Here is a 26,906-nt window from a genome sequence, read left to right on the forward strand (position 1 = left end):
TGTGACCCATGAGGATTCTTTTTATTGGTGAAGTTGGAGGATGTGACGCAATGAGGGAGCGCGGGATATTCGAACAATTAGAATGCGGCAAAAGAAATTGATTGAAACGTGATGAGACGGATAGGAGGATGGAATTGTTAGTGGAACGAATGAGCACGAGGAATGAATTTGAGTAACGAAATCGATATAACGCCGACGTGCCGTGGTTTGAGGGTCATCGACAAGCTTTTCGGAGGGACTGTACCTGCGCAAAGAGGATCACGTGACGTGCGCAGCTATTCTTAGCTGAGGTCGGATCTGAGGGAAAAGCTTTGCCTCGTTCACTCGTCGTCCGGCGCGCGTCCGTTACAGGAGTCAGTCTCTCCTTATCCTCTTGCAATCCGATCTCACACACCCAACACATAATAATGGCTAATCTTGCGGACCCCGTGGCTTTTGCCAAGGATTTTATCGCCGGTGGAGTCGCCGCTGCCATCTCGAAAACCGCTGTCGCTCCCATCGAGCGTGTCAAGCTTCTGCTTCAAGTCCAGCACATCTCGAAGCAGATCGCTGCTGACCAGCGTTACAAGGGTAAGTCCCGCTAACAAGTGAAACAAGTGAAAATCCGACCGATCAAACAAACGACTGTCGACTCCCGCGTTTCCTGCTCATTGCGTGACGCTGGCGTACGGCTTCGAACTTTTCGAACGCGTCTGCTGTCTCTTTCTCCCCCTCTCGTAGCTTCCTTCTTGTAGAAAATAGGTACTCAAATAGCTGATAGAAAAGGAAGAGAGGTACAGCCGTGCCCGACATCTAGCAAACACGAGGTCGCATTGTGACGTTATGCAACCACGAGACTCCGAATCTAATCCTCCCAGTTATATTGTTCATGGTTGTGCCGACGAACAGGCTTGTCTATAATCGTTTATGTAACCCGGTATGGTTTCGGCGCTTACATAACTTTTCCGAGTCACGCCGATGCCGATGAAACGCCTAAGCAAGCAGCGGGTCGATAAGCAGTGGCGGCGCGTGGATTTGCCAGATGGTGGAGCGCCGCTGCCTCACCTTACCCTGAGAACCGAAATCTTACGTACAAATCGATGACGAAGTAGCCTCCTGCCAAAATGGCCGACCGGCGACCGAAGCCTTCGAATTTTACGAATCTGACCGCATGGACAATCGGTTATCCTTACACCGGCATAGATTTAGATTTTCCGATTTGCTGATTTTTATTGCGGTGAAATTCGTCTGTCACGCACCATGATACACTTAACTTTTTCTGTCACTCTCTCTTGGACTTGTCATTCGTGGTCGATCCTCGAAGTCCGCCATCTTGGAATATGGATTCCGGGATTACCGTGACGTATTCATTCTACGGACGTGGTCACTTTTCATTCTTCGATATCTCTGTAACAGAAGACTACAGCTCTGATTACAGTTACTCGTCAGTGAAAAATCAATGACTAGTTATGCATAGCATCATAATCGGTGCCGAGTACCTCTATGTAATAAAATTTTGTCTTACCATTCAGAAACTGACACGTTATAGAATTGTACAGAGAATTAAAGATCCACGCTTCAACTCGTATTGACGTAAAATCATCAACGAAGATGATGTATTTTCTAAAAAGTAACTGCTGGATTATTAATTAATCGGATCAAGCAGGATTGAGGATGGTACGAATTAATAAAATTTAGAAGTAGTTTAAAAGTAGATCATGCGATTATTCATATCTTGAAAAGCCGAAGTTAGCAGCAGGGTTACCAGCCGAACAACGCTTACTTAACCACGCAGTGAAGCCTAATTGACATTCTTTTCAAAACAGAATGTAAGAAAAACACGATTGAAAACTTTTTTCGTGGTACAAATGACGATGTCTGAAGTTCATGAGGTCAACGTAACTTTGCGAGATAAAAAATGATATTTAAAAACTTGAGAATTAGTTTGTAAGGGTTGCGATATTTAATTCGGTATTGTTTGGTGTATTTAAGCTACAGTGTATGCATGGTTAACTGAATATTTGGCAATTTCAAAGTTACGAAATACTGTACATTTTAGCTACGCTAACTTTACGAACTTCAGCCAAATTATGTAAGTGGGGCATTTCACTCCAGATTGGTTCTACGATCTTGGTACCCTCTCGATCGCGATATCTGTATGAATCTTTTACGTACATTAGGTATTGATCAAAGCTGGCTTTGATATATTTTTTCATATTTTGACCCTAAAACCACGAAGAGGTACAATTTTTTGAAAACATACAATTATTTCGAACAAGCTCATAATCAGACGCGTGTATCCCAGTATATTTTATTCGAAACCTTATATAAGGAACCTTCAATAAAAATCGTTGTTACTTCTGAATTAAACTTCATGATACAAAAAAACAGATGTGCCGTCTTTCTAAATTAGTTTTCAGTCGACATAGATGAAAAATTCACGATATTCCGAACAAGACTTTTTCAGTTTTATGTATTCCTTTGACACGAAAATTTCGATTTCATTTGGTAACTACTACGTCGATACACACCGTACAGCGACTTTTTTTATACATGCATCACCCTCAGAGTTAGATTACCAACCAGTGTCCATCAGTATATAAAACAGTCAAAGAATTAATCTAGTGGAAAAAAATATGATATCGGAATTTAACTGAGAGTGTAACTTAGGATCTGATTTATTAACCAGAGTGGCCACCCGTCTGGAAAACCGGGAAATGTCAGGGAAATGTCAGGGAATTTTTTGGTTGGTCAGGGACTTTTTATAGAACTCACGGATTTCAAAAGCTTTGTCCATAAAATTGAGATGCTATCACCGCATCGTCGCAATTTTTCTTCTCTTCTTATTGACGATTATAAGCTTAGTTGTTGATTGTCACATGAATTCAGTAGTACGAGCAGACATCGGTTTGATTTATCTATAGCCGTCACTGCGTGTGGAGACGCAAGTTCACCGACGCCTAATAATCTAGAAAAAACGAAGCCTCAGGTTTTTGGCAATAACTCAAAAAGTAAAAGCGCTAGCGAAAATTTTAAAAAGATTCTTAAAGAGGAGGAAATTTCCAATAAAAAAGTACAAGCACCCGGAATTCTATCTTCAGTATTAGTAATTTTAATTTAACGCTGAACACAGGGCTCTGCGCAACTGTTACGGCATAGACGCGCCGCGTCTAGACAGTACACCGCATAAAATAATTGTTTTGCTGTATTGAATATCAATTTAAAAATTTGGATAAATTGTGGTGTATTCTTAACGCTTGAAAGAAAAATGTCCCGTTGGAAAAAAATTTTAAGGTTTATTTTTCAAAAAGTTACACATTCGTTAATTAGTCATAATTCTTCGAACCTCGATTTTCATTGCAAACAGCATAAATGTTGAAATAATAGCTCTAAAAATATTTCGCTTCTTGGAGCCCCTTCTTAAATATATACTTAACAAGACCAAGCAAATGGAAATTTTTATTTTTTGTCAACTTTCAAAAATCATAATGAACGGAATGATCAACTTTTAGAAACTTTTATAACTTTAATATATTTGGCCATACTTTACCTAGGTTACTATAGCTTTTAGTGATTTCTGCACAAATTGTGCATCAAAATGTTAGGGAAAAATAATGATTTTAGTCAAGGAAAACCGGGAAATGTCAGGGAATTCCGTGAGCGGAATTGAGTGGCCACCCTGATTAACGCCAAAATCGCATCGTTTGTCCTATTTCGGTTAGGTAAAATGTAATTCTGCACATTCAGTAGGATGTCTTTTGAATGTCGATGCTATTTCCCGATCCACAGGTATGATCGATTGCTTCGTCCGCATCCCACGAGAACAAGGATTCCTCAGTTTCTGGCGTGGTAACTTCGCCAACGTAATTCGTTACTTCCCCACCCAAGCCCTGAACTTCGCCTTCAAGGACAAATACAAGCAGATCTTCCTTGGGGGTGTTGACAAGCACACCCAGTTCTGGCGTTACTTCGCAGGAAATTTGGCATCTGGTGGTGCTGCCGGTGCCACTTCCCTCTGCTTTGTCTACCCCCTAGATTTCGCCAGAACCAGGTAAGATGAACGCTAATTTTCAAGATTTCAATGGTTTGTTCTGTGTAAAAAGTCGTCTGTTATTTTTGCTCAGTAGAATAGTCGACAAAAAAAACGTCCTTGCAATTTGTAGCACATCGAGAAATACGGCAACCTTAATTTCCATCGTTTTTGATGCAAAAGGTTTTAATCGTTTCGGGAATAAAGTATTTGGTCCCATTGTTACGTGTCGTGTCACAGAGTTCAGAATAACGACGCATCGTGGAATGCGTTATTCAAAGGTACACGCGGAAAAAGATGTGGCGTACTCGCTGCAATGCTTGTGAAAAAAGTTCCACAAAACGTTGGCATTGCGTGTTTGTCCCTGTAACAGAGTGTTATCACCGCGTCGTCTGCTAATGTTGATATATCACGTTAGAATTTCACGCTATCTTGGCTGTGTGGGACTGCGTTCGCGTACGATGAGTGATGGTAGTAGATATAATCTTGTATTCTTGCTCAGGGACTGCGGCCTTCAAACCCAATAAAACTGCAATTGGCTTACTCACGGCAGTCACTGCTCACTAAAATGAACACGGGTGCACAAAACTAGTTTACACGGCCACCGTCAGCATGTTTGTGAATTGTTAATTTTGAATACTGTTAGTGTTTAAGTATCGAATACTTTTGTTTGAACAACGCGATAAATAACAAATGAAAAAAATTACGTCATTTTGAGTTAATACCGCAAATGCACTTAAACTCAGGAGGAAACAAATACCTTATAAAAATCTATGGAATGCTGGACATGGTTTGGAAGAGAACATTTTTTGGGATTTTCCGAATAGGTTAGCCTATTGCCAAAAACGAAACTCGTGATTTTTTGTTTTGATGAAATTAAGGTCGTGTACCGATAACATATGTCTAAATTTATGCTCGGAGTGGCGACAACCCGATAAAACCGGGAATAAATGGATTTTATCCCTAAATGATTTTGAAACTCGCAACTGTGCATCTACACAATACCATTTCCGAAAGCGAGCTTAGCTAAATTTATGAAGCCCAATTGAGGTTTGAAAACAATTTATGAAAAAAGTACGTTTTTTCCTGTAGATCGTCATAATTCCCTGACTTTTCCTGATAGAAAAATTCCGCGACTATTCCCGATTTTTCCGGTCGGTCGCCACACTGGTTAAAGTTCCTAACTCAAATCTCTTGAAAAATTTTCGTCGCAATATATCAATAGGCATTGTCTTAACTTTTGACATGACTTTTCTTATTTATGAGGTGCAAGTAACGTTAATATAACGAAATATTGAGAGAGAATCACTGCTTTGGAAATTTATAAACAATTTGAAAGTAATTGAATTCAGAAAATGTAATTATTTTATACTTTGATGTAGTTGACTGAATTTGAGACAATCGTAATTTGGCGAAATAACAACATATCCCAAAACTACCTCGACTATTAACGTTACAAACTTCAACTTCAGCCATATTTCACGTATGCCAAACCCACACTTCGTTTTTCCATTTTTACCCACGAAATTCTCGATTGAAAAAATCGTTCCGAATATTTGAAAGCGTCTAAAAATTATTGTCCGTGATCGCTAAAATCACATTTTACAAGCTAAAGATATATCGCGAAGTTTCCGCAATGTTAATATAATATTCTCGTACATAAATAATCGATATGCTAACTATTTTCGTTGTTCTCGAAAGGTTGGCCGCCGATGTCGGCAAAGCTGGAGGTACCCGAGAATTTACCGGTCTCGGAAACTGCCTGACCAAGATCTTCAAGGCTGATGGTCTAGCCGGTCTCTACCGTGGTTTCGGGGTATCCGTACAGGGTATCATAATCTACCGTGCTTCATACTTCGGCTTTTACGATACCGCCCGTGGTATGCTTCCCGACCCGAAGAAAACTCCATTCCTGGTCTCCTGGGGTATCGCGCAGTGCGTAACCACCGTTGCTGGAATCATTTCCTACCCCTTCGACACCGTGCGTAGGCGTATGATGATGCAGTCCGGTCGTGCCAAGGCCGAGATTCTCTACAAGAGCACAGCTCACTGCTGGGCAACCATTTACAAGACCGAGGGTGGCGGTGCTTTCTTCAAGGGAGCATTCTCAAACGTTCTCCGTGGTACTGGTGGTGCCCTTGTACTCGTATTATACGACGAAATCAAGAACCTGCTTTAAATCGCGAAAGCAACGTCAAATCCCTTCCCCCAATGTCACCTTGTCCTCTCCACCATCCAGTATATTAAAGGAAACACCCACACAGCGTCCATCCTATTCCTCACACTGCCTGCTACCGGTAGCGGCCGGTTAGGATCGGATAGTTGGCAATTTCATGAATAACTTTGGCCAAATGGATAAGGATAAAACAATAGCTAGGGAAGCTGATTGATGGAACGTTATCATCAACATTGAATTATTATAACAACAGAAACACATAATTGAGAAATAAGAATGAAATGAGATCGTGCAGCAAAGAATAAACTTGTAGAAAAATAAGAAAAAAAATGCTCGTAATTTGGCATCTACGTATTCTACGGATAGAATGGCATTGTTTAATTTATTGCTGAATTCAACGTTTTTTTTTCTTATTGCTTCTCGACAGTTTTCTGCTTATACGTTTGAAGATATTTGTGAAATTGATAGGCATATAAATAATAAAGGTATTACGTATATACACGTCATATATTACCTGGAAACAATGTAAAACGAAAACGAAGCAAAACGTTCCGAGTAGGCACGCGAAAGTGGATGACGATCGGGAACCTAGCAGCGTCAACGCGAAAACATTCGATCAAGATGCGAGAGGGACGCGCGTCGAAAGTTTTGATACGATGACGACGCTGGCGGGGTGCGTAGACCAGGGCCGCCCCCGCCCTTATCCTCGGCCCATTGTAGATAATTAATAAATAATGATAATTAAATGAGTAACAGAAGAAGATTAAAAAAAAAGTATCATGTAATGATATCAGTAATAATTTACCATTGAGAAGGATAATTTAATTTCACGCGACAGACGACTCCATGTAAGATAAACGTTGATAAGAAATGCGTGTATGCATCTATTCTGTTCATGTTAGGATGTATGCAGCGTAACAGCAACTCAATAAAAACTAATAAAACGAACGCTTATTCTTACATAATTTACTTTTCTTGCTATTCTTTTTGTTTTTGTTTCTGCGAACTCTTTTTCCCTGATTTATTGACAATTTCAGCGTGACCAACAAAGCGGAAAAATGATGGTCTATAAAATTCATTTACAAGATGCGGGGACTACATGTCATCCTTTTTTTATTTTTTGCTTTTGAGTACATCAAGGATTTAAAAATCTTCAAAAAAACATAACTCAATTAACACTGAAATGGCGCACGTCGTGGGAATGACGTATGTGTTACACGGTGACATTTTGACCCAAGCTTAAATAAATCAGTTGTACTTTGAGATTATTCGAAATTTCTCATTATATAACATATTTCTAACCTTTATAAAAATAGGCCTAGTATTAAACATGTTGGATTTTTAGGATTTTCATACGAAAAAAATTATTTATGTAACATATTTCTACCCTTTATAAAAATAGGCCTAGTCTTGAATATGTTGTATTTTTGGGATTTTCGTATGAAAAAAATTATTTTTTCACTCAAATACGCGCCATTTTCTTGATTTTCAATATTTGTTATAAAAAATTATAACGTTATTCCAAAGATATTCCACTTCAAGATAGGCTTGGTCTCATAAGTCAGTTTTTCAAAAAGTATATTTTGCGGAATGAATGGTGAATTTTTCAAGGAAAAAATGACATTGGGTAAGGTTGGAAGTCCATGCAGTTTTCGATGAAATAAATAACAAAATACATTTTTTTATAGATGAGAATTCATTATCTTATAAAAATATGTTCTAGAAGTATAAAATCAAATGAAAATAATCATCACTTTTGTTCAATAGGTGCACATTCGACGCATATGTAAGCGCGGTGCCTATTACACATCGACCGCAGGCACGAAGGGCACTTTTCTTTCGATTTCCGATCAGATCCTCGTTGACAAAGGCCGCATCTCACTCGAATAGAAAAATACGGTCTTTCTTCATCAACAGAAAGTTTCTGTATATTTAGTATTCCCGCAATACCACTTCGGATATTACGGCGGACACTAAGATTTTCTAAACGAGCTCGCAAATGTGGAGTTGCTAAATGAAGAGCTAATCTCCTCATGCAATCTATCGCTCTTACTTTTTCACTGGAACCTGTATTCACTAAAAGACATTTCAATAAAATCCTAGAATTAACCATAGCCTGGTCAAGAATCCCGTAAAAAATACGTACAGGCCAGCGATTTGTTCTTTTAGTAACAGTGTAAGCATGACATAATTGTTCAAAACAATCAGTTTGTCCCTTAGTTTTATTATAATGTAATATTATTTGAGGCTTTCCGTCAATTATTTCAGTAGATTTAGAGTATGTTGAAGCTAAAAGTATAATTTTATTTTTTTCTGGTGTGTGAGAAAGCAAAGTTATTTTTGGAGAAAAACAAAACTTTGTGTGGGGCACTGTTTGCGATGCAACTCTGAAGTCAGCTGGAATTTCCCTTTTATGTTGGTGAATTGTTCCCGTTACCGTTAGATTATAAGGTTCGTCACAAAAACGGTCAAGCATCGGAATGGTTGTAAACCAATCATCACAAGTTATCGTACGACCTGACCCATGAATCGGTTCGGTTACTGCTCTTAAATAATATTCTGGAATACTTTCATTTGCTAATTTTCCATCTAAAGTTACTTTTCCTAAATAAGGAATAGCGTGATACAAGTACGCGGTTGTAGCATCATTCAAAATTTTCAATTGTAACCCGCATTTATCCGGCTTTGCTTTCATGTGCCTACGAAATAAACATCGTCCACGGAAACTGAGTAATTGCTCACCAACAGTTGTTTTATAATGAATATTGTAACAGATTTGACAATTTCGAATAAAAATATTCCAAACTTCTCTTATTGGCGCGAATTTATCAGCTTCATCTCTTGTTTCTTTCTTATCAAATCGAATACACATACTAAGAAAAGTAAACCTCATTCGTGGCATTACGCACCGATAAAACGTTAATCCGTTTGATGCACTCCACAACTCGTGAATATCTACATTCGAACACTTCCATGCTCCAGAATAGTAAAATAAAGCAACGTAAGCCTTCATTTCTTCCATGTCTGTGTGATGGTGATACGACTGCATTGTTTGACCTTGTGATATCATCCCAGTGCAAACATTTTCAATCTTGTCGTTCGTATTATCCACTATAATTTTGAAGATTTCATCAGTAAATAATACACTCCAAAAATCTTCAATTGTTGATAAGCCTGCAGCAGGACCAACGGGGCCAGGAACAAACTTTGATTCTGATGGCAAATGACGATCTAAAAAAAAGTCATTCTATTACGTTTACAAAAGTTTCTAGCATTCTATTAATTTTTTCTTCACATCAATGCTCTCTCTCTCTCCCTGTTTCATTTATCCTCTCCCCACGTCTTTCGTACATTCACTGTTTACTGCAGCTGTACGCACGGGTAAACAAACTCCACTACTAAGTCTCATCCAAGCTCCGCATAAGCAGACTATACACCTACACATAGACAGTTACATACCTGAGCATCTTGTTAGAATTTTCGTACTCCATTTGTACCCGTTCTTGCCTTGAAGTGTCGTTAATGGCCAGTCGCCAGTTGAGTTTTCAGAGTTTTCGCTAACGCTCCCATCTCTTCGCGCGCAAACCTCTGAAGGACGCTGCTGTAAACTGGTATTTTCATCTTCGTGGAAGTCATCCTCGCTTTCTGTAGAATAAGAACTCTCTTGGGACAAATAATCTTCTTCATCTGAAGATGCCTCGTCCAAAGCCTCTTCATGCGCATCATCGTCCATCAAGACTTGAGCGATTTGTTTACTCCGGAGATTATAAGGTACCTAATTCAAGAAAATTAAAAATTTGCTCCAATTTTCACTCAAATCACAGTAAATGACACACAGGTGGTAAATTGACCCCATGCTCACATTGAATTGCTCTAATTCGCAGCTGACGCACGACTGACTTTTCGTACCTGCTTGAATACAAAGTTTGAACTCGCAATTGAAGGTAGATGGTGGGGTAAGTCCTAATTCCAGCAGGAAGAGTTTGAAGACTTCGAGTAAAAATGGTCTGGGGTCAAAGTAGCCCAGGGTGACATTGAAGGATTAACCGTTTTTGAGGCCCTTCCCCATAAGACTGGCTGTGAGATTTTGGCAGACGCCTTCCTCCCCAGCTCGTTATCGCATAGATTTTTCTATCTGATACGACACGGACGGCCCCCAATCATTAATTTAATATTTTAAACACGTGCTCAAATTTTGTTTAAACCACTACTCTCATCTCTTTCAACTTTCTTCAAGTATAGTCCACATTGCTTGTGAAATAAGCATTCTTGGATCTTCTTAGATACTTCATGTTGAGTTATTAGCTTTGTTTATGGTTCTAGTACCTAAAATAAAATTGCTGATATACTTACATCGGTCGTTTTTATTCCAAGTGAAGAATTTATAGTTAAAGTTGAGTCAGTGTTACAGCCTTTGCTCACATAACGAGGTGTCTTGAGCAAATTACATTGAGTACTGTTATCGCAGCTAGTATAATAACTTATTGCATCAGAAACTAAAAGTTTGTAATCATTAGTTTCATCATCAACTGTAAGTAGGTTTGCTGAACAACTAAATGACTCTCCCGAGGTTGAGGACTTGACTAAATGATCCTCTAAAGGTGTTGATGGCTTTGGCGATAACCTCAAAGAGCTGAATGTGTCTTGTGGCTCTGATTTTACCAATGTTTCATCTTCTCTTGATTGAATATTAAGATGGGGAACAACTCCATGTTTTACTCTGATAGGTCCTCCCATTACTGTATAGTTATCCCAATGTTCCGCGTCTTCTGGCAACTGTGAAGAAAGTGAAAAAGTGAAATTAAGTACTATGGGATGTATAACTTTTTATATCTGATGTGACATTGTTTTGCGACAATATATAATTACAGTTTAATACATTTCTAATTTCAAAACGACTCGAAAACAAGTTCGTAGCATAATGAAGTTATGATTAATAGGTAAAGCACTTACATTGAAGTGATCTTCGCAGCAATGCATCCACGAACCTGGATTGAAGACAGCACGATCTCCGGTTAGACCGCGGGTTAGACCCACGCTTTCTGCCCATTTCTTACGAATTGCAGAGTTTCTTGGTGCAGCAATAAATACTTTGTTCGGCGAGTTATCACTATTTGAAAGACAGCCAGGCACGAAGCATATTGTACGTCTCTTCCTTTTAGTATTATTTCTTTTCATCGCTGTTTTCATACTCATTGTCAGAGTTATCGGTTTAGTTGGTTGTTTATTATTTGTCGCTCGAAAATGACACACAACTAGAGTGAGAGAGACACCTCTCACGCGTTGCCAACCTATCAGACGAATATTTCTTTATATGGCGCCGAAACAATTTTTTACATTTCTTATTTAGATCGCATCACAATAATTCTTCAGATATATTAATGGCACCACAATAATTCCTCAAATTTCTTATTTTTAAAAGTGATGTTTGACGGTATTGAAACTCAATAAATACAGTAATACGTAATACGTTTCAATTTTTCGCTTTATAACATGGCAATTCTAAAAATATATGATAATTAGCGAACGAGGTGACACCATCTTGAATCCCGATTGATAACATATATTTTAAATTTCGAGCTAATATTTAATATTTACTCATTTTATTCTATACAGGTAACATATTTACTTATTGAATTTGTTGGTGAACAAACTTGGGGAACTACTCTACCTATAACTAGTCTTAGAGAAATAGGTTAGGCGAAGTGTTGAGAAGCGCTTCTGCACTCATGGTAGGTTTCCGAAACACACCCCGCGTCATCAATGCACACATAATAGGTTTGTCGTGTTCCGTATAATTTTTGTACTTCCGTAATACAGAGTGATAGCATGCGTGCAGTGCATCCATGCAATTTTACACAATTTGGGAATCCAATTAACTTGGAAAGGGTAATTTCAATCGATTCTGAGACGAATGACTTTTTCTTCAAGACCGCAAGGCTTACGATGTTTTTACAAAATTTCGAAGATTTTGAATAATGCTGAAACTGACTCTAGGATGCACCGTATCGACATAATTTTGCTACAGGAATCGATTACGCGCAGTTCGAATACGCTGCAAGCATCGAATTAAAATGAAATGCTGAACAACATGAAATTTGCACCTGGTTATTGGAAAGATGGGAAGGGAAAATGATGAATTCAAACCTACAAAGTTTGCTTTCAGTTGAGTTTCAGTATATTTCAGCGTTGTTAGCTGACCCGTTAACTGAAGAATATATCTTTGGTCAACGTCTGACCATCGAAGGGCTTGGCCGCTTGAGTCTGGAATCGGCAAGAAAGATGAAGTGCGTATTTCTTGTTTGAAACGTGAAAACTAAAATCATTATACATCATATCATATCATCATACATCATACATCATACATCGTACATCATACATCATCATACATAGTATGAAAGGTCGGCACTATGTTTGAATTTTCGGATATTCGGAAAGTGACGTCACCAATTCAAAATCAGCTAGCAGAATTCCTCAGTCGGGAACGAACCGCGCAGTAGAGCGGACGGATGAGAGTCGCGCTCCGCAAATTTCGAGTACCGGGTTCTCAACCTCCCGCATCCCGCGCTTCGGGTCCGCTACGTATTTCGAGTACCGGGTTCTCAACCTCCCGGATCCCGCGCTTCGGGTCCGCTACGCGGTGAAACTCGACTTCCAGGATAAGCGCTCCGTGGTTCCTGGTTCACGTTTACAATAAATTATTTCAATTCGTTTTTCGCGCAAGCTGAAATTCAGTAGCTGTCGGTGCGCTAATAAAATTTCTCGACTTCCAGGATAAGCGCTCCGTGGTTCCTGGTTCACGTTTACTATAAATTATTTCAATTCGTTTTTCGCGCAAGCTGAAATTCAGTAGCTGTCGGTGCGCTAATAAAATTTCTCGACTTCCAGGATAAGCGCTCCGTGGTTCCTGGTTCACGTTTACAATAAATTATTTCAATTCGTTTTTCGCGCAAGCTGAAATTCAGTAGCTGTCAGTCCGCTAATAAAATTTCTCGACTTCCAGGATAAGCGCTCCGTGGTTCCTGGTTCACGTTTACAATAAATTATTTCAATTCGTTTTTCGCGCAAGCTGAAATTCAGTAGCTGTCGGTGCGCTAATAAAATTTCTCGACTTCCAGGATAAGCGCTCCGTGGTTCCTGGTTCACGTTTACAATAAATTATTTCAATTCGTTTTTCGCGCAAGCTGAAATTCAGTAGCTGTCGGTCCGCTAATAAAATTTCTCGACTTCCAGGATAAGCGCTCCGTGGTTGCTGGTTCACGTTTACAATAAATTATTTCAATTCGTTTTTCGCGCAAGCTGAAATTCAGTAGCTGTCGGTGCGCTAATAAAATTTCTCGACTTCCAGGATAAGCGCTCCGTGGTTCCTGGTTCACGTTTACAATAAATTATTTCAATTCGTTTTTCGCGCAAGCTGAAATTCAGTAGCTGTCAGTCCGCTAATAAAATTTCTCGACTTCCAGGATAAGCGCTCCGTGGTTCCTGGTTCACGTTTACAATAAATTATTTCAATTCGTTTTCCGCGCAAGCTGAAATTCAGTAGCTGTCAGTCCGCTAATAAAATTTCTCGACTTCCAGGATAAGCGCTCCGTGGTTCCTGGTTCACGTTTACAATAAATTATTTCAATTCGTTTTTCGCGCAAGCTGAAATTCAGTAGCTGTCGGTGCGCTAATAAAATTTCTCGACTTCCAGGATAAGCGCTCCGTGGTTCCTGGTTCACGTTTACAATAAATTATTTCAATTCGTTTTTCGCGCAAGCTGAAATTCAGTAGCTGTCGGTGCGCTAATAAAATTTCTCGACTTCCAGGATAAGCGCTCCGTGGTTCCTGGTTCACGTTTACAATAAATTATTTCAATTCGTTTTTCGCGCAAGCTGAAATTCAGTAGCTGTCAGTACGCTAATAAAATTTCTCGACTTCCAGGATAAGCGCTCCGTGGTTCCTGGTTCACGTTTACAATAAATTATTTCAATTCGTTTTTCGCGCAAGCTGAAATTCAGTAGCTGTCGGTGCGCTAATAAAATTTCTCGACTTCCAGGATAAGCGCTCCGTGGTTCCTGGTTCACGTTTACAATAAATTATTTCAATTCGTTTTTCGCGCAAGCTGAAATTCAGTAGCTGTCGGTGCGCTAATAAAATTTCTCGACTTCCAGGATAAGCGCTCCGTGGTTCCTGGTTCATGTTTACAATAAATTATTTCAATTCGTTTTTCGCGCAACCCCAAATTCGGTAGCTGTCAGTACGCTAATAAAATTTCTCGACTTCCAGGATAAGCGCTCCGTGGTTCCCGGTTCATGTTTACAATAAATTATTTCAATTCGTTTTTCGCGCAACCCCAAATTCGGTAGCTGTCAGTCCGCTAATAAAATTTCTCGACTTCCAGGATGAGCGCTCCGTGGTTCCCGGTTCATGTTTACAATAAATTATTTCAATTCGTTTTTCGCGCAACCCCAAATTCGGTAGCTGTCAGTACGCTAATAAAATTTCTCGACTTCCAGGATAAGCGCTCCGTGGTTCCTGTTTCATGTTTACAATAAATTATTTCAATTCGTTTTTCGCGCAACCCCAAATTCGGTAGCTGTCAGTACGCTAATAAAATTTCTCGACTTCCAGGATAAGCGCTCCGTGGTTCCCGGTTCATGTTTACAATAAATTATTTCAATTCGTTTTTCGCGCACGCCAAAATTCAGTAGCTGTCGGTTTGCTAATAAAATTTCTATAACTTTACAATCTTCTCATAATCTTTTTGGTAAAATATGTCGATAAAAAAATTATATGAAACCTTACACATTATTTTTGATTTATTCTCACGCTGAGAATATTTATTAGTATTCGAGGTATAACCTGAGGTGGTTGAAGGTGGTCGGAGGTGGACGAGGAGGAGGACGAGGAGGACGAGGATTTGTGCTGGGTGAGTAAAACACTTTTATAATATTTGATGGCAATTGTAATTATATTTCATCTGAAATATTACAAACTTGTCACGTTTACAATAAATTATTTCAATTCATTTTTCGTGCAATCACATATTCAGTAGCTATGAATAATCTTATACAATTTATTACATTATTAATTAATTGATTAATTACATTAATCCTTACACAATATTTTTGATGTGTTCCTATACTAAAAATATTCATTACTATTCCAGGTATCACCTGAGGTGGTCGGAGGTGGACGAGGAGGAGGACGAGCTGGACGAGGAGGAGGACCAGGTGGACGAGGAGGACGACGAGGTGGACGAGGAGCAGGCGGGGTGGGTCGTGGGAGAGGACCTCTCCTCTCCTCAGAGGAGGGGGGGGGGGGCAGGGAAGGGGGAGAGGTGGGCGGGGAGGGGGGAAGGTGGGGAAGGGAAGGGGAGGGGAGGGGGAGGGAGGCGGGGGCGGGAAGGGGAAGGGGAGGGGGATGGCGGGAGGGAGGGAGGGAGGGCGGGCGGGAGGGAGGGAGGGAGGGAGGGTGGGCGGGAGGGCGGGCGGGCATGTAGGGGGGCGGTACTGCTCTATTAACTCTAACGGGCTAGCATCGACATTCGTCCTCCACTCTCTCCCTCCCTCCCTCCCTCCCTCCCTCCCACCCTCCCCGCCCCCTTCCCGCCCCGCCTCCCTCCCCCCTCCCCTTCCCTTCCCTTCCCTTCCCTTCCCCCTCCCCGCCCACCTCTCCCCCTTCCCTGCCCCCCCCCCCCCCCACCCCTCCTCTGAGGAGAGGAGAGGTCCTCCCCCACGACCCACCCCGCCTGCTCCTCGTCCACCTCGTCCTCCTCCTCGTCCACCTGGTCCTCCTCCTCGTCCAGCTCGTCCTCCTCCTCGTCCACCTCCGACCACCTCAGGTGATACCTGGAATAGTAATGAATATTTTTAGTATAGGAACACATCAAAAATATTGTGTAAGGATTAATGTAATTAATCAATTAATTAATAATGTAATAAATTGTATAAGATTATTCATAGCTACTGAATATGTGATTGCACGAAAAATGAATTGAAATAATTTATTGTAAACGTGACAAGTTTGTAATATTTCAGATGAAATATAATTACAATTGCCATCAAATATTATAAAAGTGTTTTACTCACCCAGCACAAATCCTCGTCCTCCTCGTCCTCCTCCTCGTCCACCTCCGACCACCTTCAACCACCTCAGGTTATACCTCGAATACTAATAAATATTCTCAGCGTGAGAACAAATCAAAAATAATGTGTAAGGTTTCATATAATTTTTTTATCGACATATTTTACCAAAAAGATTATGAGAAGATTGTAAAGTTATAGAAATTTTATTAGCAAACCGACAGCTACTGAATTTTGGCGTGCGCGAAAAACGAATTGAAATAATTTATTGTAAACATGAACCGGGAACCACGGAGCGCTTATCCTGGAAGTCGAGAAATTTTATTAGCGTACTGACAGCTACCGAATTTGGGGTTGCGCGAAAAACGAATTGAAATAATTTATTGTAAACATGAACCAGGAACCACGGAGCGCTTATCCTGGAAGTCGAGAAATTTTATTAGCGTACTGACAGCTACCGAATTTGGGGTTGCGCGAAAAACGAATTGAAATAATTTATTGTAAACATGAACCGGGAACCACGGAGCGCTTATCCTGGAAGTCGAGAAATTTTATTAGCGTACTGACAGCTACCGAATTTGGGGTTGCGCGAAAAACGAATTGAAATAATTTATTGTAAACATGAACCAGGAACCACGGAGCGCTTATCCTGGAAGTCGAGAAATTTTGTTAGCGTACTGACAGCTACCGAATTTGGGGTTGCGCGAAAAACGAATTGAAATAATTTATTGTAAACATGAACCAGGAACCACGGAGCGCTTATCCTGGAAGTCGAGAAATTTTATTAGCGTACTGACAGCTACCGAATTTGGGGTTGCGCGAAAAATGAATTGAAATAATTTATTGTAAACATGAACCAGGAACTACGGAGCGCTTATCCTGGAAGTCGAGAAATTTTATTAGCGTACTGACAGCTACCGAATTTGGGGTTGCGCGAAAAACGAATTGAAATAATTTATTGTAAACATGAACCAGGAACTACGGAGCGCTTATCCTGGAAGTCGAGAAATTTTATTAGCGTACTGACAGCTACCGAATTTGGGGTTGCGCGAAAAACGAATTGAAATAATTTATTGTAAACATGAACCAGGAACCACGGAGCGCTTATCCTGGAAGTCGAGAAATTTTATTAGCGTACTGACAGCTACCGAATTTGGGGTTGCGCGAAAAACGAATTGAAATAATTTATTGTAAACATGAACCAGGAACCACGGAGCGCTTATCCTGGAAGTCGAGAAATTTTATTAGCGGACTGACAGCTACCGAATTTGGGGTTGCGCGAAAAACGAATTGAAATAATTTATTGTAAACGTGAACCAGGAACCACGGAGCGCTCATCCTGGAAGTCGAGAAATTTTATTAGCGTACTGACAGCTACCGAATTTGGGGTTGCGCGAAAAACGAATTGAAATAATTTATTGTAAACATGAACCAGGAACCACGGAGCGCTTATCCTGGAAGTCGAGAAATTTTATTAGCGTACTGACAGCTACCGAATTTGGGGTTGCGCGAAAAACGAATTGAAATAATTTATTGTAAACATGAACCAGGAACCACGGAGCGCTCATCCTGGAAGTCGAGAAATTTTATTAGCGGACTGACAGCTACTGAATTTGGGGTTGCGCGAAAAACGAATTGAAATAATTTATTGTAAACATGAACCAGGAACCACGGAGCGCTGATCCTGGAAGTCGAGAAATTTTATTAGCGTACTGACAGCTACCGAATTTGGGGTTGCGCGAAAAACGAATTGAAATAATTTATTGTAAACGTGAACCAGGAACCACGGAGCGCTTATCCTGGAAGTCGAGAAATTTTATTAGCGTACTGACAGCTACCGAATTTGGGGTTGCGCGAAAAACGAATTGAAATAATTTATTGTAAACATGAACCAGGAACCACGGAGCGCTTATCCTGGAAGTCGAGAAATTTTATTAGCGTACTGACAGCTACCGAATTTGGGGTTGCGCGAAAAACGAATTGAAATAATTTATTGTAAACATGAACCAGGAACCACGGAGCGCTTATCCTGGAAGTCGAGTTTCACCGCGTAGCGGACCCGAAGCGCGGGATCCGAGAGGTTGAGAACCCGGTACTCGAAATTTGCGGAGCGCGACTCTCATCCGTCCGCTCTACTGCGCGGTTGTCTCCAGACTAAGGAATTCTGCTAGCTGATTTTGAATTGGTGACGTCACTTTCTGAACATCCGACATCCAAACTATGGTTTCGAACTTTGATACTATGTATGATGATGTATGATGTACGATGTATGATGTATGATGATATGATATGATGTATAATGATTTTAGTTTTCACGTTTCATACAAGAAATACACACTTTATCTCTCCTGCCGATTCCAGACTCAAGCGGCCAGGCCCTTCGATGGTCAGCCGTTGACTGAAGATATATTCTTCAGTGAACGGGTCGGCTAATAACGCTGCCGTTCTGCGACAGTTGGCGATGAAAAATTCTGCTCGTATCTTTCAAATGTGTGTTAAAAAACACTCGAAGTGTTAAGAAGCTTCGTTCTTCTCTCCCTATCACCTTTTTAGGTCTTTAAATCACTACGCAGCGTTAAATACTGTCTCATATACGAAGCATCCATTTCATCTCGTTCAAAATTAGTACTCTGAATTTTTTTCCATCCGAATACTTTTCGAAACACAATTCCGCTCCTCCACCCAACGCAGATACTTCACTTGCGACCAGCTAAAACAGCGTTTCGATTCTATGCCTATGAAAATTCAAGATCGAGAGAGCAAATGAAAAGTTGTCGGAATAATTTTGAATATTAATGTTATGGGATACATCGAGCGCGTGTCGAATAGAATCCCATTTCAAAATGAATAATTCTTCTCTTTTCATGTCATAGCTACTCTAGTAATATAGGTAAATAGGATGATTGGAGGTGTTCGGAAATGGTAGGACATTTCAAAAGTTGAAGTCGACGATGATCCGGTGCATCAATTTCGTCGTTACAGATTTTCTTTTCCCATGAGGCATAGAGTATTCAACAACGAGAATGCAGTCCTTAAAATCGCTTATTCATCTCTGTATGGAAATCTAATTCGCAAGGCGTGGTATTCTAGATATGTCAAAACTAAGCTAGCGGCACGTGTTTGCATTATTAGAAAAATACCCGTACTCTATATACACTGTTTCTAATCTTTTGCTACATTTGGTTTAATCCCCATGCTTCCACAGCACGAATAGTCGGAAATGTTTTTGATTATCCATAATAAAATAAAAGAAGTAACAAAGCTTAGATTTATTGTTAAAGCTCTAATGAATACATCAAACTGCGGACGAATCAATTCATTTATTATTTGCACATGACCTCTATATATTTGATAAATTATTCCTAAATACATTGAAACATATGTATTTAAATTGAAATATCATGCAATGGGCTGTGCAAACTACAAACTATAATTTCTATCAAATAGCTGCTTTTATGTCAACAGGGCTTTAAGACTCAGTTAAGTTGGATCTCGATTTTCGCCATCGTATGTAGGACATTGGGTTACAAAAACAAATGCGAATTACGAAGAACTCCGTATTAGAGATAAGGATATTTTAGTTCAAGTATACCTATACACAGAAATCCGTATGTGAATATACTAAAACCTCTGTGTTTATTGTAAAAATCTAGTTTTATATATGTGTATATATGTATATACGCATGCATAAGTATACATATACATATATACACATACATGTACATAAATAATTGCCAAGAAATTAGAAACACTCACAACTTGTCGCAAATAGAGTAAAACGTAACGTTAATAATATACAAATTACACAAGCGCACCATAAAACATGGCAAGGGTAATCCTAGTGCAGTGATTGTATAAACTGAAGAAATATACATTTACATATACATGATATAAATTAATAGTCTAGAAAAGAGTATTTAGAGAGCTTATCTAATTCCGATCTTGTCACAATAGATCATTAACATAATCGATATACGGTTAAAGCTGTATTAGCTATATTCACTATTAGAGATAATATTTTTCATCCATTTTTATAGTTATTCAATTTCTTGTATAACAATTTTTCAAACTTCACCGCAAAATGCCCAACGAGTTCTCGTAGTGGAAATACGAGTCCAATTACCTTACAGATGGCATTACGTTGATTTTTGCCTTCTCGCGTCGAGTTATAATTACAGAGAAATCTCAATGAGAGCTCATTTCTATAAGATTTATTGTAGTGCTATATTCGTAGCTGTACCTGTTATTCTATATTACATACTGTCCTAAATTTTAAACACACGGCACAAGAATGGCTGAAAGCACAATGGCAAGAAGAGAGGAGCAATTTGCATCTTAATAAATCTTTTCTTCTTCATACGTAGCAGAGCGATGTCACGTCGGAGGATATGTACTAGCGGATCACTAGGTGGGGCACAGAACTGAAACATAATTATGTTAAAAATCTTCAACATCTCTTACAGAAAGTAGGTACTTTGCCAGACCTTATATACCAACAACGAATATTCATAGAGGCTATATTCATAAATACTTACAAAAGTAAACTAATATTTTACCCGCAATCGCTTATTACTGATAACTTCATATGATAATATCCCCTTCCCACCCCTCCGCGCCCCTCCCTCCGCCGATCCCCTTCCCTCTCACGACCCGCCCCGCCCTACCTACTTCTGCTCCTACTCCTACTCCTACTCCTACTACGACGAATACTCCTATTCCTACTCCGAGTCCTATTTCTACTACTACACCTACTCCTACTCCTATTTCTACATCCACCCCTCATCCTACTTCTACTCCTGATCTCACTTCTGATCCTGATCCTACTTCATCGAATACTATAAAAATGGTAAACTCACCGAACAAAAATCCTCGTCTTCCTTGTCCACCTCCGGCCATCTCCAACGACCGCCAACCACCTCAGGATATACCTTGAATAGTAATAAATATTTTCAGTATGAGAACACATCAAAAATATTGTGTAAGGATTAAAATTTGTGCTTGCGCGAAAAATGAATTGAAATAATTTATTGTAAACGTGACAAGTTTCCAAAACTTTAGATAAACTAAAATTACAATTGCCATTGAATATTGTAAAACTGTTTTACTCACCGAGCACAAATCCTCGTCCTCCTCGTCCACCTTGTTTTCCTCCTCCTCCTCGTCCTCCTCCTCGTCCACCTCCGACCACCAACAGTCACCTCCAACAACCACCGATAACCACCTCGGGTTATACCTGGAATAGTAATGAATATTTTCAGTATAAGAACACATCAAAAATGTTGTGTAAGGATCAATATAATCAATTGAATCATTAATAATATAATAACTTTCATTAGCGCATTTGTGGCTACTGAATTTCTGCTTGCGCGAAAAATGAATTGAAATAATTTATTGTGAACATGACAAATTTAAACAATTTTGGAATAAATATAATTACAATCGCCATTAAATATTATTACAATGTTGAACTCACCGAGCACAAATCCTCGTCCTCCTCGTCAACCTCGATCACCGCCAACCACCTCCGACCACCTCCAACCACCGCCAACGACGACCACGAACCACCTCGGGTTGTACCTCGAATACTAATAAATATTTTCAGTATTAGAACGCACAAAAATATTGTATAAGGATCAATATTATTTTCTCATTGATACACTTTACCAAGAAGATTGACAAAGTTATGAAAAATTATAGAAATTTTATTATCATAAAGATAGCTTTTGAATTTGGGCTCGCGCGTAAAATAAATTGACATAATTTATTGTAATAATGACAAGTTTGAAAAAATCTAGATAATGTATAATTACAATTGCTATTAAATATTATAAAACTGTTATACTCGCTGTGCACAAATAGTAACATAGCTCTTTGTTATTTGTTTACATGACAATAAATGATTATAATTTCTCATTTTGTACTATGATCGTTTACAAATGGTTAAAAACTACAAGCAATCAATAATTATATAGCTAAATATTCAAGTAATACCGAAAAAAGGTCAATAATAAAATCAGATAATGGAGAAAAAGTATCTTTCACGTGGTTCAAAGAGAAAATCGGGTTCTTCAAATGCTGCCGTATGAACGATCGGGAAAAGTACACATATTGTTTTTTTTTAATCAACCAAATACGATCATTTTCAAGCGAAACGTTGATTGTTGGTTTTTTGTTTTTAATGGGATATAACTAACGAAGCTTCTTGACATTTCGAATGTATTTTAACTAACATTTGGACGGTACAAGGAAAATTTACTTGAAATCAATTGTCGCGAAATAGCGAAGTTACTAGCTGGCCATTGAAGCGCCTCGCCGCTGGAATCTCGAATTGGCAGGAAAGATAGAGTGCGTAATTTTTGTTTGAAATGTAAAAAATAAAATTACTTTAAATTGACACGTATTGTTATCATCGATCAAGTAAAAAACTCCGAAAAAACGTTAAATCACATTCACTTTCGTACAAAATTTTTTTGGTACAAATGGTTACTTTTTACGTCAGAGCTCGACAATTAATATGATATACACGGATTTTTGGGTTATTTTGGTACATCGATAATAGAATGGTGCGCGAAGTAAAAATAACTAGATTTAAAACACTCGCTCGGGGTCGGATGTCGAGTATAACTGGTTATTGTGCTCGTGCGTTCGCTTACTCGTTGTCAGTGTTTTACCAGATGACATAGTTGCAGGGGAGACTGAGGCACGATGACTCCCCGAAAAATCTGTTATTTTCTTCACAGTATAAAGAATTAACACCGTCTTTGTGCATGTGACGCAAACCGAATCTGCCCGTATGATTTTTTCCACATAAAGCTACAAATCACGTTTACACATGCATGTAAGTATAACGTAATGCGATTTTGTGACAATAAATTTCGTCAAAAAACACCGCAGAACAATCAGCTAAGTGCTGACAGATTTGAAACACTACGCACAGCAATTTTAGTTCTAATTAAACGACGTTATTGTCATGTATTCCTATGTATACAGTGCCAACCACTCACCAATTGCAATTTGTTGATCTTGGTCGTTCGATTTTTTTTTTCGAATCGAAATGTTATCTGATGCATGCATATTGGTTTGATAGTGCAAAACATGACGTTTTCAATAATCAAACTTGTACACTTGGCAATCACTCCGGAAGGTCAAAAGTCATCATGTACAGTACCTGCACAGTCAGAACTACGGAGCTCTTGTTCTGGAAGTCAAAATCCACCAGGTGGAGGACCTGGACAGCCAGAACCACGGAGCGCTTGTTCTGGAAGTCGAGTTTCACTAGGTCGTGGACCTGGAGCGCAGAAACTACGGAGCGCTTGGCCTGGAAGTCAAGTTCCACCAGGTAGTAGACCTTGAGCGCAGAAACTACGGAGCGCTTGTCCTGGAAGTCAAGTTGCACCAGGTAACGGACCTGGAGCGCGGAAACTACGGAGCACTGGTCCCGGAACTCGAGTTGCACCAGCAAACGGACCCGGAGTGCAGGATCCAGGAGGTAGAGAACCCGGTACTCGAAATTTGCGAAGCGCGCTTCTCGCTTCTGACAGCTACCGAATTTGGGCTTGCGCGAAAAACGAATTGAAATAATTTATTGTAAACATGAACCAGGAACCACGGAGCGCTTATCCTGGAAGTCGAGAAATTTTATTAGCGGACCGACAGCTACCGAATTTGGGCTTGCGCGAAAAACGAATTGAAATAATTTATTGTAAACATGAACCAGGAACCACGGAGCGCTTATCCTGGAAGTCGAGTTTCACCGCGTAGCGGACCCGAAGCGCGGGATCCGGGAGGTTGAGAACCCGGTACTCGAAATACGTAGCGGACCCGAAGCGCGGGATGCGGGAGGTTGAGAACCCGGTACTCGAAATTTGCGGAGCGCGACTCTCATCCGTCCGCTCTACTGCGCGGTTGTCTCCAGACTGAGGAATTCGGCTAGCTGATTTTCGATTACTATAGATCGATGACGTCAAGAGAAAAAAAATTTTTAGTGACGTCACTTTCTGAACATCCGAACATCCATTCTTTGGTTTCGAACTTTAATGCTATGTATGATATATGATGTATGATGTATGATGTACGATGTATGATATATATGGTTTATCACTGACTTATTGATACTGATTTATAACAGTTTTAAGGCGAAAAATCACATTGACCATCAAATATTTTATAATTTCACAAGACGACACAAGAATAGGAATTTCGAATTATTTAATCGAAGTCATGGGCTGGAGCCTGGAGTACTTTTAGAATTGAAGAAATCTGACAGCACACACATTGAATTGTACAGCTATTATTTATAAACACATTTTATTTATTCATATATATATAATTAATAAATGGTGATATACAATATAATGACAATGAAATGCGTAGCGCCGATCATAGAACGAGCAGTCATAATGTAATAATTATGAATAATATTAATTCTTACATTATCCTTACATACTTGGGTTTGTCTATCTAACGCGTTTACAGTGTTATGTGTTGTTTTCTTTAAACTTTAATTTTTTCTATCTTATTTTAATCAATCGTAATAATAATATAATAATAATATAATAATAATAATAATAATAATAATCTACTTAATTACAATTCATTTTGTCTTCATTGTTATATTCGTGATGTGTCGTGCGCGCGACACTTAGGGAAATAGCGTCACTTTGATGTTCGAGGATAAATTAAATATCTATAACGTCAATCTTTTACTGTATGAAAGACATTCGGTAAACTTATATCTTATTTTGATGTTACGCAGTTTAGAACTGTACTATATTTCAGCCTACGCACCGCGCACAAATTTTATTCACATCACGTTGACGTGTATCTTGTTAATTTACGTCAAACTTGATGTATAAATACATACATATATATATTTATAGTTATATATGTGTGTCTATATACGTGATTTTAAAAACGATTATATATCTATTACATATTACAAATGGCGTTCATCTTTTACTTATGTATTCCGGGTGTATTCACTTACACAATTTTTTTGTTCCATTTATTTATGTATATATACACATAATTATGTGTATTGCATATATATACACATAAATTGTTGACGAATAGTCACATTGGGTCAATGCTTGTCTGGATTATTCATAAAAAACGTAAAAAAATCTACTGGTACTGATGGGAATGAGCTGTGACGAATGAAAAATGTTTGAGCCCGGTTTACGATGAAAACGATTCATATAATAGAGTGGACAAAGAAAATGGAAAAATAATGTATTAATGTATGACGTGAATTTAATATTATTAATATATTCATGCACGCTTTGCTAGATAGAGATCTCACGCCATTTTTTTCTTTTTTGTCTTCCTGCGTTCAAAGTATACCAGGCTTTGGTTTATTCTAGTCCACTAACTATACTAACAACTTGAAAATTTTCTACAGTAAAATTTTAACAAATGTTCTTTTCTAGCGCCGATTTCGTTTTTAGTTTAAAAATTTTTTTTAAATACTCGTACGTGTCAAAATTTTTCATTTTGTTGCCGTCGTTGAGTTGGATCTAGTGGACTAATGAGGCTATTCTTTAAGGTTTAATGGAGTTTCTTAGCTGTAACTTTCGTTCAGAGCAACTTCATATTTACAATAATATTCATTCTCTCATATCTTTCGACAATAAAATTACACTTAAAAACTTACGTCCCATCACACACGATGATGTAATAGACAAACAAATTGTAACTTGGAAATTTCTTTTATACCTCGCATTTGATGCATGATTAAAGAATACGTTATTCTCTGTTTTCGTTTCGAATAACAAAAAGAAAAGGACCGGATGACGGTTACTCTGATAGTCGAAATTATGTATCGACATCGTGCTTGGTAGTAGGAAATCTCACTTTCAACCTTGTTTCGTTATTGTGGTTTAATCTGACAATAAGTAGTCTTGTATATTGTTGAAACGCTATTTAAATTGTCAACACGCATATGCCTGATTTTCTGCGATCCACTCATTAACTCATTCGCTTACCTACGTGCTTGCAAAATAGCCTCACTAGATGAGAATAAAAGAAGAGGACGGGGACATGGATCGACAAGTCGACAATGATGAATAACGATGTTGATAATGACGTGTAAATGACAATGGCCGAAGTAATAATATTGTATACATGGGTTGTGTGTCAGTTTATAAGTAGAGAGCTTTCCTCCTCCATCCTCGTTCTCTCTCTATCTCTCCGTCAGACCATTAAAACGATTCTTCATGTTTACTCCTGCATATTAATAGCAGCAGTTTATTTACCATCCTTTTCTTTGTCCTTATTTTCCTCGACCTCTTTGTCCTTCTCAACGTCTTTTTCCTCCTTATCAGCCTTTTCCTTGTCTCCCTCTTTCTCTTCCTTTGACTCTTTAGTCTCCTTGGCTTCCTCCTTGCTTTCTTTCTCTTCCTGTTTCACGGGTTTTGGCAAATGCGTGTTCAAATCAAGTGTGCTACAAATGTCGTCCCAGTCAGGGAAACAACGTTCCTTCATACGCGAGCAGTGGCCAACCAAGTTTGCGCAACTCTCCTGCATGTAGTCCCTCAGCGCGTAAGGAGTATCCTTTTCGATGTACAAAATCTGGGCCAGGTTTGAGAAGGCGACAACATCCAACTGTGCATAAAGAAGTTACAACATATATTTCAATTAATATTCATTCTGTACA

General features: G+C 39.0%; 4 protein-coding genes and 2 long non-coding RNA genes across 7 annotated transcripts in view; 1 reads left to right on the forward strand and 5 right to left on the reverse strand.

Moving 5' to 3' along the window:
- Positions 1-307: 307 nt before the first annotated feature.
- LOC124186555 (ADP,ATP carrier protein 2) lies at positions 308-7,133 on the forward strand. Its single transcript, XM_046578365.1, has 3 exons — positions 308-570; positions 3,769-4,030; positions 5,711-7,133. Exons 1-3 carry the CDS (start codon positions 408-410, stop codon positions 6,186-6,188), a joined length of 903 nt encoding a protein of 300 aa, XP_046434321.1. The 5' UTR covers positions 308-407; the 3' UTR covers positions 6,189-7,133.
- On the reverse strand, positions 3,562-18,893 carry LOC124186557. Its single transcript, XR_006871699.1, has 3 exons — positions 18,882-18,893; positions 4,770-4,780; positions 3,562-3,658 (listed from the first exon to the last, which is right to left on the reverse strand). It is a non-coding gene; the product is annotated as an uncharacterized LOC124186557 (long non-coding RNA).
- Positions 7,309-11,913, reverse strand: LOC124186551. The gene is made up of 4 exons (XM_046578354.1): positions 11,139-11,913; positions 10,539-10,961; positions 9,645-9,960; positions 7,309-9,416 (listed from the first exon to the last, which is right to left on the reverse strand). The coding sequence occupies exons 1-4, from the start codon at positions 11,379-11,381 to the stop codon at positions 7,936-7,938; spliced, it is 2,463 nt and encodes an 820-aa protein (XP_046434310.1). The 5' UTR covers positions 11,382-11,913; the 3' UTR covers positions 7,309-7,935.
- A 1,654-nt stretch (positions 18,894-20,547) lies between the features above and the next one.
- On the reverse strand, positions 20,548-21,752 carry LOC124186160. 2 transcript variants are annotated; one of them, XR_006871574.1, is made up of 3 exons: positions 21,362-21,395; positions 21,109-21,180; positions 20,548-20,673 (listed from the first exon to the last, which is right to left on the reverse strand). It is a non-coding gene; the product is annotated as an uncharacterized LOC124186160 (long non-coding RNA). The 2 variants fall into 2 exon arrangements; XR_006871573.1 differs by lacking the exon at positions 21,362-21,395 and adding an exon at positions 21,726-21,752 and having other exon boundaries at positions 20,625-20,673.
- Positions 21,751-25,256, reverse strand: LOC124186595. The gene is made up of 3 exons (XM_046578426.1): positions 25,239-25,256; positions 23,421-23,807; positions 21,751-21,837 (listed from the first exon to the last, which is right to left on the reverse strand). The coding sequence occupies exons 1-3, from the start codon at positions 25,254-25,256 to the stop codon at positions 21,751-21,753; spliced, it is 492 nt and encodes a 163-aa protein (XP_046434382.1).
- LOC124185960 (failed axon connections) overlaps positions 24,562-26,906 on the reverse strand; it is a 36,252-nt gene continuing 33,907 nt past the window's right edge. The window contains exon 4 of the mRNA XM_046577220.1: positions 24,562-26,854. Coding sequence (XP_046433176.1) covers positions 26,498-26,854 — 357 coding nt within the window. The 3' untranslated portion in view covers positions 24,562-26,497. The remainder of the gene's footprint in view (positions 26,855-26,906) is intronic.

Source organism: Neodiprion fabricii, chromosome 7, assembly GCF_021155785.1.
Source record: "Neodiprion fabricii isolate iyNeoFabr1 chromosome 7, iyNeoFabr1.1, whole genome shotgun sequence".
NCBI lineage: Eukaryota > Metazoa > Arthropoda > Insecta > Hymenoptera > Diprionidae > Neodiprion > Neodiprion fabricii.

Coding starts and splice junctions, on each gene's coding strand:
- LOC124186551 (XM_046578354.1), bottom strand. CDS start 11,381: ATGAGTATGAAAACAGCGATGAAAAGAAATAATACTAAAAGGAAGAGA. Junction 9,961..10,538: donor TTGGAATAAAAACGACCGAT/GTAAGTATATCA, acceptor TTCTTGAATTAG/GTACCTTATAATCTCCGGAG. Junction 9,417..9,644: donor AATTCTAACAAGATGCTCAG/GTATGTAACTGT, acceptor ACTTTTTTTTAG/ATCGTCATTTGCCATCAGAA.
- LOC124186595 (XM_046578426.1), bottom strand. Junction 21,838..23,420: donor CCGTAGTTCTGACTGTGCAG/GTACTGTACATG, acceptor AATATTTATTAG/TATTCGAGGTACAACCCGAG.
- LOC124186555 (XM_046578365.1), top strand. CDS start 408: ATGGCTAATCTTGCGGACCCCGTGGCTTTTGCCAAGGATTTTATCGCC. Junction 571..3,768: donor TGCTGACCAGCGTTACAAGG/GTAAGTCCCGCT, acceptor CCCGATCCACAG/GTATGATCGATTGCTTCGTC. Junction 4,031..5,710: donor CTAGATTTCGCCAGAACCAG/GTAAGATGAACG, acceptor TGTTCTCGAAAG/GTTGGCCGCCGATGTCGGCA.